Source organism: Physeter macrocephalus, chromosome 15, assembly GCF_002837175.3.
Source record: "Physeter macrocephalus isolate SW-GA chromosome 15, ASM283717v5, whole genome shotgun sequence".
NCBI classification, from domain to species: domain Eukaryota; kingdom Metazoa; phylum Chordata; class Mammalia; order Artiodactyla; family Physeteridae; genus Physeter; species Physeter macrocephalus.
The window spans coordinates 69622835-69644072 of record NC_041228.1 but is presented as its reverse complement, the minus strand read 5'-3'; the positions used below and the strand labels follow the sequence as shown (position 1 = coordinate 69644072).

The following is a 21238-nucleotide window of genomic DNA, read 5'->3' as shown; positions in this document are numbered from 1 at the left end:
CTGCTGAGAAATGACGGAGCAAGCGTTAGAGAGATTTGGGTAGCATGGAGAATGCTTGAAATAGCTGCTCTGGAGAATGGAAGAGTGTGGGAAGAGCGGAAAATAAGATTTTCCTGAATGGTAGGCAGCAGTGAAGGCCCAGTTGAGACCAGAGGTAATACATTTGTAACAACATCAAAATGTGAGATATAGTCATTTTTCTACAGCCCAATTGTAGGAAGTGTCGGCTTGTGGACTCATCAAATTCTGGCTTGTAGAATAAACAAAACAGTAGAAAAAGGAGTTGAAAATACTAACAAAGCAGTGGTTCAAGTGAGTTGGGGCTTCATGAGGTAGAAGAAAGTGAAAGTGGGAAGGGATTGATTAGGTTGACGGAAAGTGCAGGGGAGGAGACTGAAGGTCTCAGTATGGTCCAAGGAGTGTCTGAGTGAAAGCTGCAAGGTGAGATATTTGGTTTTTGTAACTTATATATATATATATATATATATATATATATATTTGGCTGTGCCAGGTCTTAGTTGCGGCATGTGGGCTTCTTAGTTGTGGCGGCATGCGGACTTTCAGTTGCAGCATGCATATGGGATCTAGTTCCCCTACCCGGGATCGAGCCCGGGCCCCTTGCATTGGGAGCATGGGGTCTTACCCAATTGACCACCAGGGAAGTCCCTATATAGGAGAGAATAAGCAAGCACAGGACCCTTTGAGAAGGCTTTGAAGCCGCATTCTAAAGGGACAGCCAAATTTCAGTTCAGCGAGGGAGGGGATGCTTACCTTCAAACAGGGTTCCAGAGAGCACAGTGGAGAAGTTTGGAGGAAAGGGTAACTGTAGGAGGCCACCGACTATGTGACCTCTCCTCTGTGTCTTCTGTTTATCAGTAACAAGAACCATTCCCCTTATTGAAGTTTCCTTTTTTTTTTTTTTTTTTTTTGGTGACAACACCTTTCTCATTTTTCTATTACCTCTTCGATCATTTTTTTCCCAGTGGCTCTTGTTTTCTCTGCTTGATGCGCAAGTATTTCTTGAGGCTTCTATTCTGGCTTCATTTCTTACTCTGTATGAGTTAGCCCATTCACTCTTAGGCTGCATCTCCTTTTTCTAAGCCAGTGCTTCCTAATCTTTATCTCTGGCGCAGACTCCTTCCTGGCAAGAATAATTTTTTTTAAAAAAAAACTACCCGCTTAAAAAACGAGCGAAAGGGACTTCCCTGGCGGTCCACTGGTTAAGACTTCGCCTTCCAATGCAGGGGATGCGGTTTCCATCCCTGCTTGGGGAGCTAAGATCCCACATGCCTCAAGGCCAAAAAACCAAAACATAGAACAGAAGCGGTATTGTAACAAATTCATTAAAGACTTTAAAACTGGTCCACATCAAAAGAAATCTTAAAAAAAAAAAAGCGAGCGAAAGACACTTCTTAATGGAAGGTATCAGAATGCCCCCAGAACCTGTGGAGAAGCTACTAAAATTGCTACAATTAAAAAGACTGACAATACAAAGTATTGACCGCTGACAATACCAAGGACTATAGAACAACTAGAGCTCTTGTATGTACCTGCTTGCGGGAGTGTAATTGGTACGACCACTTCAGAAAAATGTTAGTTTCTACAGATTTTTTTATAGATTTAGCTATATATCTCTATATAATCTGATGATCTAGCAGTTTTACTTCTGGGTATAGACTCAAGAGAAATTAGTTCTTTTTTCATTTTTGGCTGTGCCGTGCAGCATGTGGGATTTAGTTCCCAGACCAGGGATGGAACCAACACCCCCTGCAGTGGAAGCGTGGAGTCTTAACCACTGGACTGCCGGGGAAGTCCCAAGAGAAATTAGTTCTTCTTCTTTTTTAAATTAATTAATTAATTAATTAATTTTTGGCTGTGTTGGGTCTTTGTTGCTGTGTGTGGACTTTCTCTAGTTGTGGCGAGCGGGGGCTACTCTTCATTGCAGTGCACGGGCTTCTCATTGTGGTGGCTTCTCGTTGCGGAGCACGGGCCCTAGGCGCAGGGCTTCAGTAGTTGTGGCTCGTGGGCTCAGTAGTTGTGGCACACGGGCTTAGTTGCTCCGCTTGTGGGATCTTCCCGGACCAGGGCTCTAACCTGTGTCCCCTGCATTGGCAGGTGGATTCTTAACCAGTGCACCACCAGGGAAGTCCGAGAAATTAGTTCTATGTGTACCTTGCTATGTTATGTGCACGAATTGTTTCAGCAACTTTATTTATAGTAGCTAAAAAATGGAAACAACCCAAATGTTCATGAACAGTAAGTTGGGTAACACAACACTGTAAATCAACTGTACTCCAATAAAGTAAAACAAAAAACAAACAAAAAAGCCCCCAGTAAACTGGGCAAGTAAATGGTGGTATAGTACCACAACAAAATACTGAACATCAGTGAAAAAGAACTGTGATTCACAAATTATGTGGATAAATGTCACAGACAATGTTGAGTGACAGAAGTCAGACACAGAAGAGTACATGCAGCCTGCAAAAGTGGTAGGCTGTAAAAGTTAGAGTAGTAGTTAGATAGGTGAGGCATGGATATCGACTGGGTAGAGGCCCAAGGGAGCTCTTGGGGTTCTTCAGATGTTTCACATCTTGATCTGGATGGAGGTTCCACAGGTGTATACATATATAAAAATTCATGAAGCTGGACATACCTAAAATTTGTGCACTTGCCTGTGTAAGTTATATCTCAATTTTTTAAAAAGTGATAGGTTTTCCAATTACATAGAACGATCCTTTTTCTCTGACCAGTTTTTTGTCAGTCATCTCCAGCTTATTTTTGGCCCTTTGCACTTTTTATTCCTGTTACCTCTCAGAATAGTCATTCTTATAGGCAATTATAGATGTTGGTAATATTAAAATATATGTCTCACCAAAGTTCTAGTCCCAACCATTTCTTAGTTATCAATAAATTATATGTTCCTGTCAGCGCTTAGAACTCTTTCATTGCGTACTTTGATCTGTCCTTTGGGCTGGGCCCTTTGTAGTTCATGTTTCACCCAGCGTCTGGCATATTTGTGGCAACTTTATCCCCCCCCATTCTTTGTAATTCTTCATCAAGTTCTCCTCAAAGTGTAGACCACAAACGTTATTTCTGGTCCACAAAGGGATAAGCCTATATCAGAATGTAAATCAACTATATCACTAAGTACAGGGATCTGCAACCCCTGAGCCGCGGACCGGTACTGGTCCACGGCCTGATAGGAACCGGGCCGCACGGCAGGAGGGGAGCGGGCGGAGCCTCATCTGCCGCTCCCCATCACTCGCCCAGTCCGTGGAAAAACTGTCTTCCACGAAACCGTTCCCTGGTGCCAGAAAGGTTGGGGACCGCTGACTAAGTACTGCTTTTTTTTTTTTTCAAAGGCTTCCTTGACAAGGAAGCAGCACATTGATTTATAGTCTGGTGTAAACTTGTCATGTTGGAGACCAACACTTCAGGTAAACTGGTTTATGCCATCTGAGTTCATAATTCTATCAGATATACAGTATATTGATGGGGAGGGGAGGAGGGTGAGTGGCAGGGGTTATAGTGCCAGTGAGTGTGGTTTGTCGTTATTTTTGGCCTTCTGGCCGCTGAATTCCTGTTTTATGTTTCCAGAATTCCTTTAAGATTTTGGTGGGAGCCAGAATCGGCTTGTAACTATAGCCAGGTAGATACGGCCAAGCAAATGCCACCAGTATGGACAGCAACTCAGGAGCCAGTGGGACAGGAAAGTGGGAACTGGTAGATTCTGCTCTGTCAGGGGTGGCAGTAGCAGTTGCAGTGGTGTCTTCCAAGACCAGTTCTGCTGCAGTTTTGGATGTCTTTCCTGGCTGTGTAGCCTATAAGTTTCTTCTAAGATTGTTGTCTACTGGGTGTCTTTCCATAAATATATTTACTACTTATGTCAGCCACAGCAGGTTTTTGTTGCTTCCAGGGTAGAACCCTGACTAGAAAAGAAATACTTAAAAAAATTAAAAAAATTGTACCATTAGTTTATTTAAAGGTGATCACAAGTAAATTTTTCTTTCAATTTGTTTTATTTATTTTGGCTGTGTCAGGTCTTAGTTGAAAATTTTTTTCCTTAAGTAAATTTATACACACAAAGGTTTAAGATGTAGATTAAACTTACTTTGTGAGATGTGTTGTAGACAGTAAAGATTCTAAATAATTATTTCACTTTAGTATTTACATTTTAAAATTTCAGTATGCTTTATGGACCATGTGCTGCTATGTATGCCTGAAGTACTTGAAATGCAAATTTGGAGAGACTTTGCCATCTAAATGCTTGGCTGGATTAAACGCCTAATTAGGATGGTTTTTCAACAGGTTGGAAGCATGCAATCGGTGAGTGCTTGAAATTCATTTTTAAAATCCAGACATTGAGAATTTTTTCTGAGAAAAATGAATCTTATGTATGGCCAACTTACGTAGTATTTAATTTGCTTACTATTTAAATAATGGAAGTGAATCTTTACCCAGAATCCTAAGTAAGGGATGGGTTGGTTACATTGAAAACTTAACCAATATTCATGTGACTGTTAAAAGCAATGCCTTTGTTATTAGTGAGGAAAAGGCTTAAATGTATATAGAAATCATTGAATAAAATATGTTTGACTAATGCTTGACAACTCTAAATGTTGTAGAACTGTTAATATTGAATGCTCTTATAATGTGGTTTATCACACAGCTGTTTAAAAAGGTAAGTCATGTCTCCTAAAATATAACAACTATAGATACAAAGAAAAAAAATTAGTGTAATATGGTTATTCTGTGCCAAAGATGTTCGGATCTTGACATTTTAAAAAGTATTTTCTACTAATACATCATTTTTTCCCCCAGATCCAGTGTAAAGTTATTAGAGCAATACTTGTGCCAAGCATATTTTGTGGAATATTTGTTTCTCATTTTCACATTCAGTGTCATTGGTGACATGGAATTACGTTGTATTCATTAAAGATATAGGCAGGTTACATAATTTGAATATGAGTATACTTTTTAATGCACTACTTTTACTTTTTTGTTTTTATGTTGTGTCTCTTTGAATCTTGCTAAGAGAAGGTTGAACGTTTTGTTCCCCCAGTCCCACAAAGTTCCATCTATTTTCTTTGGAGATAAAAAGCAAAGAACCAAATAACATTACCTCCCCACCCCTTTTTTTTTAAAGATTTTTTTTGATGTGGACTATTTTTAAAGTCTTTATTGAATTTGTTACAATACTGCTTCTGTTTTATGTTTTGGTTTTTTGGCCGCGAGGCATGTGGGATCTTATCTCCCCGACTGGGGATCGGACCCGCACCCCTTGCATTGGAAGACAAAGTCTTAACCACTGGATTGTCAGAGAAGTCCCTACCCTTTTTAATATTTACATAATTTTGAGTAGTATCTTGCAGATAAACAATAGGAAAATGGTTTGTAAAGTTAATACTTTCATCCTTTTCAGTTACGCCTTCTCATGTTTTGAACTTCACTTAATGCAGTATACCACCTTTCTCAATTGCTACTTACCATCATTTGGCTACATAGGGTAGATTAACATTTCAGTACTGACAGCAAAAGAATTTCTTTTCAGGAAGTCAGGAAGCTTTTGTTGCTAATGATTCCCCAAAAGTGAAACTTTACAGTTTATGATTCCTATTTATCTGCAATTTTAGTAGGAAGTGTAGTTGAGTGGAAAGATATGAAGGTATGAAATTTATCTCTGCCAGTTACTTTCTTCATCTACAAATTACAGGTAGGAAGAACTACTACTGCACAATGAACCTGTGGATTACACGGCAGTGTATGTAAAATACCTACCACAGTGGCCTGTATATAGTGTAGGTGCATTCAATGACGGTTAATTTCCTACTGTTTTGCTCTGTCATACCCTGCCCCCGCCCCAAGTCAGGCAATGTGACCAGTGCTGATTGAGGCCAAAGTGCAGAATTTTGTTTCAGGAACAGATAACACACTTTATTTAGCTTAGTTTACTTATTTAGCTTTGTTCATTTTGAGCTGTAACATGGGTGCCTTTCATCAAAGAATGGACCAGGTAAGAGAGCATTAACTTGCTCCCAATATTGTAATCACAACTGAGGGCATTTTCTACCAATAGATGGAAAGATCATTTTTTTATGTAACATGTAATCATCACCTTTAATCAGTTAACTGAAAATCTATATAAATATAAATTTTCTCCTAACATTAAGCAATTTGACCCTTTGGAGTTATTTCCTATCTTAGTTTCTGGGATCTCTTAGCCTGCTGCTTAAGAGTAATCTGAATATAAAAAAAAAAAACTTTTTAGTTCCATCTTTCAATGATAAATACATATTTCTCACTGCTTTGATATATAAATGAACTTGGTACTATATTTGAATGTATTCAAGAGCAGAAAATGTCTTCATTCTTTGCATATTTTACCTGCTTTAAAAAAAAAAGGTGCAGGTTTTGAGATCTGCATTTTGTTTTTGCCATTAGGCCAGCTGGTGATGATTAGCTCTGGTGTGTTTTACCGTACACATCAGCACCATCATAATAGCTGTCACTGATCAGCTTAGTATGCCCAGTCTTTTACATGTATTTTGTGTGTTCACTAGGACAACACTTTTTTTTTTTTAAACAGATGAGAAACCTGAGGTTCAGAGTGTTTAACTGACTTGTGCAAAGTTACCTGACTAATAAGTGGCAGAGCTGTAATATGAACCCAATTTTGATTCCAAAATCCTCTTTTTAGTGTACTTTGCTACCTCTTATAATAGAAGGGGAAGAAGACAACATTTATTAAAGTCGTGTTATATTTAAATACCTTAACTCAGTTTTTTTAAAAAAATTATTTATTTTACTTATTTTTGGCTGCGTTTGGTCTTCATTGCTGCGCATGGGCCTTCTCTAGTTGCAGCGAGCGGGGGCTACTCTTCGTTGTAATGCACGGGCTTCTCATTGCGGTGGCCTCTCTTGTTGCGGAGCACGGGCTCTAGGCGCGTGGACCTCAGTAGTTGTGGCATGTGGGCTCAGCAGTTGTGGCTTGCAGGCTCCAGAGCTCAGGCTCAGTAGTTGTGGCACGGGCTTAGTTGCTCTGTGGCATGTGGGATCCTCCTGGACCAGGGCTCGAACCCGTGTCCCCTGCATGGGCAGGCGGACTCCTAACCACTGCCCCACCAGGGAAGCCCCTCCCTTAACTCATTTAAGCCTCATAGGCTTATGAGGTAGATACTGTTCCCGTTTTATAGATGAGGAAAGGGAAACATAGAGGGATCAATAATTTGCCAGCTTTATGCAGACAATAAATGGTAGAGCCTACTTTTAAAACCAGGCCTATATGCTGCCGTGGCCTCTATGTTTTCTCTTCACTGCATTCCATTTGGCCTCAACATTTGTTTGAATTTAAAACTATATACAGTTGACTCTTGAACAGTGTGGGTTTCAACTGTTTGCATCCACTTAGATGCAGATTTTTTTTCAGTAGTAAGTACTATAGTACTACATGATACATGGTTGGTTGAATCCGCAGATGTGAAACCCTGGATACAGGAGGGCCAACTGTAAAGTTATATTTGTATTTTGTTGGGAAAGTGGGGGAAGTGTTTGGTGTCCCTAACCTGAGCATTGTTCAAGGGTCAGCTGTATTCACATTTGTCCAAACTTTCTCCTCATTCTGTTATTACTATATTTATGCCCTTAAGTAAAAACATTTTTAAACTAGAGAAAGCAAGCTGTGAAACTAATGTGATTCTGGTTCATCTCAGTATTTTATGTTGAAAAGTTACAGCAAATATCTAATTTGTATTAGGAATATATTTCCAGTAATACTTAAGAATTGCAACCTTGTTTTCCTCTTCTGTTTTGGAGGAAGAATGTGCATGTGGCTAGGAGTTTAGATAAGGAAGAAGCGAACTGACGGAAGGGTTGTCTTCAGTTGGGGGTTTCACAATTGTTACAGAATTTCATCTTCCTATCTCTACCCCCTTCTCCTCAACACATACTTTTTATTTTCCTCTGGTTCCCTTGGAATTAAGAATTTATACTTTGTTGGGTCCTAGACTCCTTAAAAATTTGATTAATGGTATGGACCGTCTTCCCAGAAAAATGTATATGTACCTAATTTTGTGTGTAATTTCAGAGATATGTGAAATTATATATCAGAATAAGAACCTTGGGTTAATAATTACATAGTTTTTCTTGAGGAAAATACATTTGATTAGAATTAAGTTTATATTTTTTCTTGCTAAATGGTGACTCTCAGATAGAAATATAGATTTAACTAGTCTCTAAGAAATCAATTACCGTATAAAGCTTGAGTGCAGTCATCCTGGTGAGACAGATGACAGTTTCAGATTCCAGCCTCACACTTCAACACTTCGACAATAGCATTTCACATTGTTAAAAAAGAACAAATTGCTTTCCTGTTGCCATCCTCCTCCTGCTGTCATCACTTACAGACTCTGTTGCTAGATGCTATGGACTGTCATTACTGGACTCGGACATACAAACATGCACGCCCCACACAGATTCATTAGTACATTATTTATCAGTAGTTCTTATAAATAAAGCAAAGCAGTTTTTTTGTTTAATAATAATAATTAGGGCTTCCCTGGTGGCGCAGCGGTTGAGAATCCTCCTGCCAATGCAGGGGACACGGGTTCGAGCCCTGGTCCGGGAGGATCCCACTTGCTGCGGAGCAACTAAGCCCATGCACCACAACTATTGAGCCTGCGCCCTAGAGCCCGTGAGCCACAACTACTGAAGCCCGTGCGCCTAGAGCCTGTGCTCTGCAACAAGAGAAGCCACCGCAGTGAGAAGCCCGCACACCGCAACGAAGACACAACACAGCCAAAAATAAATAAATAAATTAAAAAAATAATAATAATAATTACTGTTACTTAATTTTTTCTTAATGGAATTGAATCCTTGTTTCTTTTTTTTTTATAAATTTATTTATTTTACTTATTTTTGGCTACGTTGGGTCTTTGTTGCGGTGCGTGGGCTTCTCACTGTGGTGGCTTCTCTTGTTGCAGAGCACGGGCTCTAGTTGTGTGGGCTTCAGTAGTTGTGGCACGCGGGCTTAGTAGTTGTGGCTCACGGGCTCTAGAGCACAGGCGCAGTAGTTGTGGCGCACGGGCGTAGTTGCCCCGTGGCATGTGGGATCTTACCGGACCAGGGCTCGAACCTATGTCTCCTGCATTGGCAGGAGGATTCTTAACCACTGTGTCACCAGGGAAGCCCAATTCTTATTTCTTAATGAAATCGAATTGTCTAGTAATGACAGTTTTCTCTCTGCCCTTTCTCTTAGATCTGAAAAGATATTAATGACAGTTCATCTTTAGAGGAAGCCTTTCTTTCTCCAAACAAGTATACTGACAAGACACAGTTCAGCCACCAGTTAGGGTAGGAGATGCACTTGGGCCATACAGCCTCCCAGTGCACAGATGGTGACTTTCCATACCATCTGTTCATTATTTCTTCACAGCCATTTACAATTTCTCCCCCTCCATGAGGGCTGAATAGAAAAAATAAAGTTAAGACTTAGTTTTAGACTTCTTGGAAGTTAGCTGCTCCTTCCCCTTACTTTTTCTTCAATCCAGTAAAGGTTATGGCTCCTTTCTAAATATCCCAGTCATTAGCTTATATAGACTCTTGCTTCATAATTTTTGGTGCTAACTGCTATGCAGTTCACAAATAACAGAACAACATTATGTTAGTCCACTGTGTACACTTGAAAAAATAATCACATAAGGCAATCTGTTCTTTTACTTTCCTTAACTTTGTATCAAAAGCCTAAATAGTCTACTTATTCCTTATAAGCAAAAGCTGAAGCTTTGGCCACCTTCCCTTGTTGAAGGCACCTGGTATTCTTTCCTTCTGATATAAAGCAGATGGGAAGATAATAGTTGAAACTTAGCCCTGAAGCATGCATAGCAAGGAAGGCTAAAAGCTGGCAGAAATTTTAGTTTCTGACCTTGGCAAGTCCTTTTTGAACTTTTCTTCGTGAGCTTTTTTGTCCTCTTCATCTGCAGTTAAGATCTTCGCTTACTGGAGGGATGGAAGATTCACATTAGACTATGTAATTGTCACATTATGATGCATAAATAGCATTCTCCTACATCATAGGGGAGTTTTGACTTATGGCTCAATAGAAGACACGAGAAATGATTGAATGGTGTAGTTACTATTGCCCTATGGATATTTTTTTAAAAGATCGATGCCTGTTAACATGTATAATGTAAAGAGTTTGCTTAAATACTGTCTGTTTTAGAATTACTTGCCCTTCTTATTTTTTCTTGGCCTCTTTTTTTTTTTTTATTTTTTAACATCTTTATTGGAGTATAACTGCTTTACAATGATGTGTTAGTTTCTGCTTTATAACTAAGTGAATCAGCTATACGTATATCCCCATTTCTCTTTCCTCTTGCTTTTCTTGGCCTCTTATGTTGAGTTTGTAAGACTGTGATTCTTCCCTTTTTCCTCTGGTCGGATGATTTTCCTCCTCTTAGTCCTCATGTTATTAATACTATTCATGCCATAATCCTCTGTATGATCATTGGTTTGAATGACTTGCTTTCCTGAACTCCACGTAATTCTCTTCTAAGCTTCACAGTAAATTTACCTCTTAATATTCTTTGTTTAATATTCTTATTTCAGTATTGATGTCTTCTTATCTTTCCACTGACCAGTTTTCCAACCTGTCCATCCTTTTAATTTATATTTCTAAAGCAGGAGTTATAGTTTTTGTTGGTTATAGTAGCCAGTGTAGGTTATAGTACTTTCTGGAACTCTCCCAGGTAAACAGTCAGTGAAACTTTGAACATTTTTTTAAATCCATTTTAAAAAAATTGAAGTATAGTTAATTTACAATGTTGTGTGAGCTTCAGATGTACAGCACAGCGATTCGGTTATACATATATTTCTATATATCTGTTGTTTTTCAGATTCTTTTCTATTATAGGTTATTACAAGACATTGAATATAGTTCCCTGTGCTGTACAGTAGGTCCTTGTTGTTTATCTGAAACTTTGAACATATTGAGGATGAGAATTACATGAGCAGGGGCAGATGCCAGAGGTATTACATATACTCCATGATCCTCACTTTGATTCATACTGTTAACCTTAAATTGGATTTCATTGCTAAAATCTAAGAAGTCAGATTGCTTCTATGCTTGTTTTACAACTTGTGCATGCTTTTAAAATAGTCTAAAGGTCTAGTTAGGGTTATGTATTGGAGCCATGGCTGTTTACAGTAACATTGCTTGGTCATACTGTAATTCCATTCTTTAAATTAGAATGGGCATGGAGTGACTTTAAAAAGGGGTCAGTGTCCATTGCTCAGAATACATGCCAGCTGATTTGGTACTATTTATTTAATAGTTTTAGGATGCAATTGAATATCTCAGTTGAATGAATTAGTAAATAGTCATATCATTCTCATTATTTTTTTTCCAAATTGCTTTTAATAGTATACCACCTCTCTTTACCTCTTCTGTCCAGGCTTTCAGGTATAGCACTCAAAACAGATGGATAGTTTTTCTCTTTAAGGAAAGAGCATATACTTGGGGAGAAGTTTCAAGGTACAATTCGTAATGATTTAGCATTCTGCCTGTGCATTTTTTGTTTGCTTTTTGCTTTGGAGGTTTGTGTTTGTTTTTGCTTTAAGTATAGCATAATGTCCTCTGTGTATTATGATTTCATCTGAAAAATTCTGCTCATTAGGGTTATCACTAGCCTATTTAGTACTTCTGTATAAATTAGGAAAAGACACCTTTCCCCTGAGACAAGGCCTCACAAGAAGATGTAGCACAACTGGATTTTGGCCCCCACTCACCCTTGTCCAGGCCTTCTTGTATAGCAAACAAAATGCAGCATCCTGCATCATACAAATTCAGATTCTGAACTTTGTACTGATTTGCATTTGTTCTGAAAGTCTATTATAATATAAGTAGCTTGTAGTTTTGAAAAACTTAAAGATAAAATTCTAAAAATATAGCAGAGGAGATTAAATAGTGTCCTCTGCAGAGTAGTATGAAAACCTAATGAAAATAGATGAGTTTTTACTCCTAATATAATTTTATTTTACAATTACTAGTAGTTTTTTTTTTTTTTTTTTTTTCCTTTTGGCCATGCTGCACGGCTTGTGGGATCAGATCCCCAACCAGGGATTGAACCACCAGGGAACTTCCACTAGTTGTTCTTATACATTTTTATATAATGCTTTACATTAAACTTTATTGCATTAGTAACAACCTGCTGTATATATTCTTTAATTTTTAATTGAGAAATATTAGCTCATTTCCCGTAACATAGAGCTTTGTGAACCCATAATTAATGTGTCAGCATGTCATGCAATTAATTGTCCAGTGCTTTGTATTAACAGTTCTGTAAGTCTTGTAATTAAACTTCTGGTTTTTCCTACTTAGGTACTTTGGTCTGGGAAGCCATATGGTTCATCTCGAAGTATTGTAAGGAAAATTGGTACTAATTTATCTCTGATCCAGTGTCCAAGAGTTCAGTTTCAGGTACTGTATTTTATATATTTCAAATTTTATATTAATATGTGCATTGGTGATGTAAATAGGCCAGACAGCTTTAAAAGTACTTTTTGAACCTCTCCCCACTATTGATGCTGCTATCAATAAAATAAAAGAGGATAAAAACCACAGTAAAGTCTTTCTAAGTTTAGTTCCTCTGTGAAGCGATTATTCAAGCTCTGTAAGACATTTATCCTTAAGAATACATGCGCAGACTTAGAAGCATATAATAAGCCAAGCAGTTGTTAATTCCCAGGTGACCTTGAGCCCTGTCTTCTAGCACCAAATCAGGAGTAGCTCAACTCTGCTTGGAGATAAGTTCCTATTTTCTTGATTTGGGTTTTTGTTCCTTACGGTTGTTTTAGTGTGAGACATGTATCACATAGCTTTATTCTTGTTTTCCAGTAATTCTCTACAGTAGTAATAAGAAAATCTTTTGGTTCAACATTTAAGTATATAAAGTTCAGCAGATAATCGATACCAATTTTAAATAATAAATAAGCATGTGAAATGTGGAAGATAAGTTTAACTCATAATTCAAAAGGTCAAAAGTGCCCCTGCGAGCTTATTAGATGTCTTACTTATAAGTCACTCCTCCCTGTAGAGAGAGTTAAAAATCTGTTTCTAAGTAAATGGTAGAAATTAGCATTTGTTCAGGTTGACTAACAAGGTTGGTCATTGTTATGCCCACTTGCAGATTGACTGGCAAGACCTTTGTGCATCAATCTAGAGATTGACAGATTGGAACTTTCCAGAAGTAATTTTTATCAAATGATGGGCTTTTAAAAAAAATCAAAATAGAGAAAGCTATGATAGTAATTCTCTCAAGCACAATTTCTGAGAATTCAGTTCACTGAGACACCAATTGCTGATTGCTTTATTTGCCAGTTTCCTTCAAATAACTATTGTGTTAACTAAGACTTAGTAACTTTTCTTCTGATTGCTCCATTCCATTAAAATTTTATCTATTTATCTGCTTAACCTAGTTGCAGGAGAACTTGCTTCAGCATTTGTGTTCACACAGCTAGAGATGTATGAAAGGACGTAGAGATAATCCAGCATTTTCTGGTGGCAACCCAAATCTGCCTTGACAGTCAGTGGGCCGAAGTCCTAGGGCCAGATTCATTTTCTTGGCAGGATTCTCTTTCTCAATGTTATTAGTCACTTAGAAGCGTCTGAGCAGAATAAGAGTTTTAGGTTTAGTACAGGAGCTGCATTTGAAAAGAGATAGATTAACATAAAGGAGAGGAGTAAGGTAAGAGAAATGTTGGTGACCTACTTGAGAATGTAGTAGAAAACAGAAGACATTTGTTTATAGGGAGATTTTTTACTTCCAGGCAGTTTTGTAGCATGCTGCGTCTTTTCAAATTCAGCATCAATCTTAAAGTGAGTGTTTTATCTGCTACTTCTTTAGATATTTTAAATCTGCTATCATTCTTCCGTATCTTCTGTTTTTTTAATTTAATTTTTTTTACTACATCTATCAGAAATATAAAAAATGTAGAGTCTTCAAAAAATATAAGGGATGCAGTTGAAGAGTAATAAAACTGACAATTCATTTTTGCTATTTTTTTGGCTCATTTGGAGGTTTGATATGGAATGTATTTGGACTGTCTGGGAATCCAACATGAGTAAATACTGCTATAGAAAGTCTGGAACTGGGGAACCACCGTGGGACCCAGGGAGGGAGACAAAGGTTGAAATAGATTAAACTTGAGAATGAGGTGGTGTTCATGGGTCAATTCAGAAGCAGGAGTTAGTAGTCAAAGCCAGTCCTTTGTTGTCCTGGGTGATTTCACTGTCTTTTGGAATTTAGTCTCATATTTTCTTTTCTTCCTCTGCTCCTGTTGACTTTCACTTCTATTCCTTTTCTTGTACCCAGCACTCAATAGGCATCACCTCAAGTTGGTCGCCCTCACAACAGTTTCACCTCCAAAATCTTAAGCCTCAGTATGTTCCTTCTAAATCACACCATCTTTTCATTGTTGTCAGCTGACCCATATATCTGCAGACAAGTAAGACTCTCACATAAATGATGGGCAAGACAGGCATGTTACTTTGTGTTGTGAGGGTTAGACAAGATAATCCATGCAGAGCCCTGAATATCGTAACTGGTACATAATTAGTGCACAATAAAAGTATGCTAGTGGTGGGATTTTACTGTTATTGCCACCTTGCAGCAGAATAGCAGATTAACTTACTTGGTTGTCTAAGTGAACTCCCTGATTTTACAGATTGGATTTTTTTTTTTCTCTTGGCCATGCCGCTTGGCATGCGGGCTCTTAGTTCCCTGACCAGGGATCAAACCCATGCCCCCTGCATTGGAAGCCTGGAGTCCTAACCACTGGACTGCCAGGGAATTCCCAAAACTTTTGCCTTTTTTTTTTTTTTTTAAACAAATTGGATTTCTGTATATTTATAGGTTCACAAATCAGAACACAGATCAGCACATTTATTTACACCTTCATCCAGTTAATGGGCCCAATGAATATTGGGCTGGGAATAAAATGAGATAATGAATGTTAAAAAAAAAAAACATATAAAAGCACCCAGTGTTTCTTTGCTCTGTTTGTTGGAATGGAGTTCAGAGGTTTTGATTTGTAGTGGTTCTCAATACTGGCTGCATAATTAAATCACCAGGAGCTTTAAAAAATAAAATATCCATGCTCAGGCCCCATCCTCCAAGGCCCCAGCCTCCTTGCAAAAACACTTAACGGAACGTATAAAGAATATAAGGTGTCGTCCAAGGCTTACTAAATCCGAATTTCGTATATTTGATTTTTTTTCATTTGTTTTTTAAAACCGCTTCAGAAGCTTCTTATGCAGCCGAGTTTGAGGACTTCATTTACAGATTGTGTTTTAGTATTTTGCTAAAGAATGTTTACAGCAGTAACATAATTATCTATTGGCAAATTATGAAAGTAATCACTAAAGCACCTTTGGGGTCATTTTTATAAACTTCAAATTTTATGAGTTAAAGAAAAACATGGAATTTAAGTGTGGCTTATTGGGGTAATAAATACTACACTTAGAAAAATCTAAGGCAAAAAAAAAGTGCTCTTGCATACCATCAGATAAGGGGAGGGTGGGGACTCGGCCCTGTGCTACAGTAGTTTGAATCCCTGCTCAGTAACTGGCAGAACTCTGGGTAACTTAACCTGGATTACCATTTTTTTTCCTGTGGAAACACTGCCCCAGGCTATTTTCTTGGATTGCTAGGAGTGATTGTTGGAATTGGTGGTGGAGGGAATGTTCTGTAACCAAACAAGTAATGAATAAGATTCTCACTAAAGTCCACACACTGTGACTAAAGGTGGAAGTAAAACAGCCGCCTGCCACATGGCAGCCCATCTTTATTTAGCAAATCAACTTGAAATCCGTGCATTATGTTAGGTGCTGTTGGTCAGTGGTGAACCAGACGGACACGATCTCTACCCTTACTGGGATATGGTTCAGTGGGAGAGATATTAAGCAAGGAAATATGCTAATAGACATAAAACTATAATTCGTACTATGTGCAGTGAAGGAAAAATTGGTATAGCATGGGGAGACTAACAGTGGTGGTCTGGGAAGGCATCCCTGGAGGAGTGACAATTAAGGATTAGAAAGAGTCAGCCCCTCAAAGAGTTAGGGAGAGGGATGGAGGTGGGGCAGTGTTGGCAGAGAGAACAATAAGTGCAGAGGTCCTGAGGCAAGACAGAAGTCCTGTTGAGGAACTAAGACCAGGCCCTTCTGTCAGGAGCTAGTGAGGTGGGATACGTAGTGTGGTATCATGGTCTTTGATGTCTGAGCCATCTGAGGATAAGTACCTGGATTCATACTAAAATTCATTGTTAAACTTCATATTTTTCCCAGTTACTGTCTGATAATCTGGACTATGCTAGCCTGTGATGTCGTACTGTATGTGATATCCATTTCTTGATATTTTTAGCTATAAAATGGCCCTTAAGGGTAACTGAATACAGATATATGCATTATGTTTTATAAATTTGGTAACGTGGCGTAGTAATTTGAAGCCCAACTCAGTAAATAACTAATGTTTGTGATGTTTTATTCATTCTCAGTAATTGACTTCTTATAGACTTGTTTTTCCGTGGGGATACTGTTACTTACCTTCCTAGGTTATTTTGAGAGATACACACACACACACACACACACACACACACATTTCCTTCCCTCTTGTCTCTCTGGTCCTTTTTCTTCTCCCTATTCTCCCCTCACCTTCCTTCCCTCCCCCATTCTAGGTGTATCATGAATAGGAAGGGTTAATAGATGCTCAGTTTTTTTTTAAAGTGACCACATTACTCAGCAATATTAGTGCCTGTCTCAGCTAGAATATTTAGTTTGGTGTTCTTTACTCAGGTATACCTCCTGGCCTATTGGTGTCACTGTATGTCACTATATTTAAATGCAGAAATTCTGCTTTTACTTACTATGACAGGAATTGGTAGAAAAAGAGGAATAATTAAATCTGTAATTAAAAATCTAGAAGTTTTTTTACCGTGTTGCTTTTAAAAATACATGTTTTGCATTTGGCTGTAAACAAAAGGTGGTAAAATAGACTGAGTATATTTACTGTTACACCGTTTTTGGCAAGAAACTGAGAGAATACTAGTTCCCAGTACCAGTGTGTTTATTTTATGAAAAGTCACATGAGGACAAAACGAGCTCTTCTAATATTTTATTCTAAGTATTTCAACTTTTGTACAAGCTTTATATTTTTCTTTTATGCGTTTTGTTAAATACATCAATTTCTTCAGTATAGTTTTACATTATCAGAATATTTAAAATTACCTAAAATTACTTCGGTAAAATTCTTGAAATATAATTGAATCTCGGATAATTTAAATTGTTTCAAATGTTGATTTGAATTTCTTAAGATCAGTAAAAATACAATGCTCTTACTGAATTTTGTTCTGAATGAAATGCTTTTCTTAGTTTCTGAAAGGAATTTGGATACTGATAATCAATAAGCATTAATTTTATTTTAAATTGTATAATGCCCTTGATTTTGAAAAAAATTTTTTCTGTCGTTTTTTTTTTTTCTTCCCCCCTACTAACAATAGCTGTGGTAGGACAGGACCTTGCTGGAACCTTCAGTAAGTTGACCTTTTCTTTTTCAAACTTCCCATCCATCATCCATGCATGTCAGTAGTGGTGTCTAAGTCATACCTCCAAGAATTCCATGCCCTCAGTCCCCTTGCCTACACTGACCTCACCTAAACTGCTTCATTCTTATGCTACTGAGTGCCCATTTCGGCAACAACTGAAGTGGCCTTTTTAAAAAAGATTAGATTTTTTTCAGTTTTATTTTGTTTTTTGTATGAGTTTCCCCAGGGACTTTGTTAGGCTTCTTTTTTGGTGGCATAAATCACTGTTATAATGTAGGTACGTGACTTAAATACTAAAACTACTTTGTTTTGTGGGGCAGGATGTCAATTAGAAATGATACAGGTATTATCAATTCTGGAATTGGTTCTTGACAGTATCATTAACATTTTCATCTCATTGAGTACATGTTATAGACATGGTATTATTTCAGTGATTAAATATAATCAATACTCGGTAAGATTACAGACTAAGTCCATGGAATAATTGTTTTTTTTTTTAAAGTTTGTGCAAAAAGCAACATTTCATGTTTAATATGCGAAGTGTTACAGATGTAAAATTGAGAAATATTGTATGATCTTTACATTATAAAATAAAATACTTTGAAAGGCTGTCACAGAATGGGTTTAACTTATATTTTTGAGTATTAGAAAAGTATTTTGCTTCCTTTTATGAACAAAAATATCTGGGAAGAAAACACCAATTTTTGTAGCTTTTATGGGAAGGTAAGAAGTCTTAAGGTCAAAACTAGATTTTTATTTATCTTAAATATACCTTTTTTCCTACCAACTAGTAAGTGTATTGGAACAAACTTTTATTTTCTAAACAAAGAGTTAGGTAACCAAATTGATCTTCATGAACTAGCACCTTAAGGAAGGGACCATTCAGGTTTTACCTTTATGATTTGTCACTTGTACAAAATAGCCCATTAAATACTGTATCTTCTAGGAGCTTCCATAGAGCTTGGGGGACCTTCCTGTTCCCGAATCTCCATGAAACCCACTTAGAATCTCCATTTTATAATGTTATGGGAGTATTTTTTTTTTCCCCCCCAGTACGCGGGCCTCTCACTGCTGTGGCCTCTCCCGTTGCGGAGCACAGGCCCTGGACGCGCATGCTCAACGGCCATGGCTCACGGGCCCAGCCGCTCCGCGGCATGTGGGATCTTCCCGGACCGGGGCACGAACCCGTGTCCCCTGCATTGGCAGGCAGACTCTCAACCACTGCGCCACTAGGGAAGCCCTATGGGAGTATTAATATACCATTCTGTTCTTAGTAATGGATAGAAACAGAGTATTGCCAGATTCGCAGGCTCTTGAGACCAGATGTGATGCCCAGTTCATTTATATTATTTAAGTTGTACAGATACCAATTTACTGAAAACTATTTGTTTATTGATTTATTTAGATAAATTTCTGAAACATATAAGGGAGAAGTAGAAAAATCTTTTTGGTTTTTCTTTGATCATATCCCTTGACAATGTACTTGCTGAAGCTTATACTTTTTTTCTCTTCTGACCACAGTTACTCCACTGTGTGCCTTAAAACACTGGTATTTTGAAAGCTTTTTCATCTTAATTCCGTTATTAGATTTTTTGTTTTTGTTTTTGCCCAGGATTAAGTTCTTAAATCTCTACTCTTCTAATATACTTGTTTTCTTTCTTGCCTATACACCCCCGTCCTTCCCAAAAGCCGTAATTTAAGGCATTTTAAATACTTGGTATTCTTAGTATCTTGTTGTTAAAATGTCAGTTTTCTAATATTACTCTAAGAAGTTGATAATGTTGGGTAATTATGATATCTGAATGCGTGCACATACCAGTAGCCAATATGTTTAGTTAAAATTTTATTCTTAATATTAAAGATAGATTATTTAAAAATTTTAACCATATTAGTATTATGTGTTTGTATGGTATATTTTACAGTTGAGGAACAAGTATTATTTAAGTGTAGCTTCCAAAAGCTTCATCTGGCAATGATAATAGTAAGAAGGTTCAAACAAAGCATGGGTTACTATAGAAGCTTTCTGATAAATACATGTAAATCTCTTTGGCCTCTGAAACGTTTTTCTTCAATTAAAAAGTCTGCATTTTCTTTTTTATTTAAACCTTACTTCAACTTGTAGGAAGTATTACATTAATCTGATACCTATCTTTCATTGGCCATCTGGCTCTGAGGCATTATTCTTATAACAAAACTTAAATTTAATTCAATTAAGTTATTTTTCCATTTTTTGAAGGTCAATTTCAGAACTTGCACGCTTTTTCTTTGTTACATTTATTTCAGAATATTCTGTTCCTTCTTCTAGGTGTTTAAGGTTAGCTAGAGAATTCTGTTCTGCTGTTTGTATTTTTGGTTCTTTAATATAGTTAATACTTTAATTTAAAAATCAAGAGATCTAATGATATTTGAAAATGTATTTTCATTATTATAACAGTTATCTATATAATATCCCTTTAAAAATATTCCCAGATTTAGCACAAATTGGTCACTGTACTTTTTACTAAATCTCTTCAGAAAAGAACTGTTTTCTAATGTTTAAATTCTAAAAATTTTCTTAATGTTTGAGGATGAACAGAGGTTTTTGTTTTTTTTAATGAGTCTCATTTGACCTGTAAAATAAAAATTGAATGAGTTAAATTATAATTCAGAGATTGCATGCACTATTAAACAACAGTATGACATAACTAAAGGTCTCTTTCATGGAGACCTTCAGTGGAAATGGTAGAAGCTGTCCATGTGTTTGTAATGCTAGAGCTGATGATTTTCCTTAGGTAAGAAAATGTTTTAGGGCTTTCCTGGTGGCGCAGTGGTTGAGAGTCCGCCTGCCGATGCAGGGGACACGGGTTCGTGCCCCGGTCCAGGAAGATCCCACATGCCGTGGAGCGGCTAGGCCCGTGAGCCATGGCTGCTGAGCCTGCGTGTCTGGAGGCTGTGCTCCGCAACAGGAGAGGCCATAGCAGTGAGAGGCCCGTGTACCGCCAAAAAAAAAAAAAAAAAAAAAAGAAAAAATATTTTATTCTACCATTTTGGTGCTAGATGAAGAACTTTCCCTATTTGTAACTTACAGCTTACCAGCCCTACAACAGAATGGAGCCCCAGACAGCCAGGAGAGGATGCAGTGGTGTCTTTTGCTGATGTTGGATGGGTAGCCAAAGAAGGAGAGTGTTCAACAAGACGAAGGTTAGTCTGGATGGCTATCAGAGCTGAGATGCGGTATTTAGTATTTTAAGATGATACATTTACAGTATTTCCTTTTATTAGCCTAAGTTGATCTCTAGTAACCCAGTTCTTTTTTTTTTTTTTTTTTTTTTGAGCGGTCATCTTTTCTGTTCATTTTAAACACTCAGCTGGTATTTGTAAAGTTCTTAGAGACCTGTAACTGTGTCCTAGTCCTTAAGAATTACAGAATTCCTTGCCCTTTGGAAGTTTACATTCTAAAATGAGAAATCAGAAAGATCTATTCTAAATACGTTTAGATAAGTAAGTAATTATAATGGTCTTATTGAGTCAGAGGAATCACCATGGATCATATTAGTAAATTTGTATAGTCAAGATAGTTTTTTTTTTAATAGATCTTTATTGGAGTATAATTGCTTCACAATACTGTGTTAGTTTCTGTTGTACAGCAAAGTGAATCAGCCAT

General features: G+C 37.5%; 1 protein-coding gene across 3 annotated transcripts in view; it reads left to right on the top strand.

Annotated features, from left to right (window-relative positions):
* The window catches only part of MTFR1 (mitochondrial fission regulator 1), a 62809-nt gene that overhangs the window by 6681 nt on the left and 34890 nt on the right, over nucleotides 1-21238 (top strand). For all 3 annotated transcript variants that reach the window (XM_024127025.2, XM_028500533.2, XM_028500532.2), the window contains exons 2-4: nucleotides 4187-4326; nucleotides 12374-12472; nucleotides 20663-20775. In XM_024127025.2, coding sequence (XP_023982793.1) covers nucleotides 4264-4326; nucleotides 12374-12472; nucleotides 20663-20775 — 275 coding nt within the window. In that variant the 5' untranslated portion in view covers nucleotides 4187-4263. The remainder of the gene's footprint in view (nucleotides 1-4186; nucleotides 4327-12373; nucleotides 12473-20662; nucleotides 20776-21238) is intronic.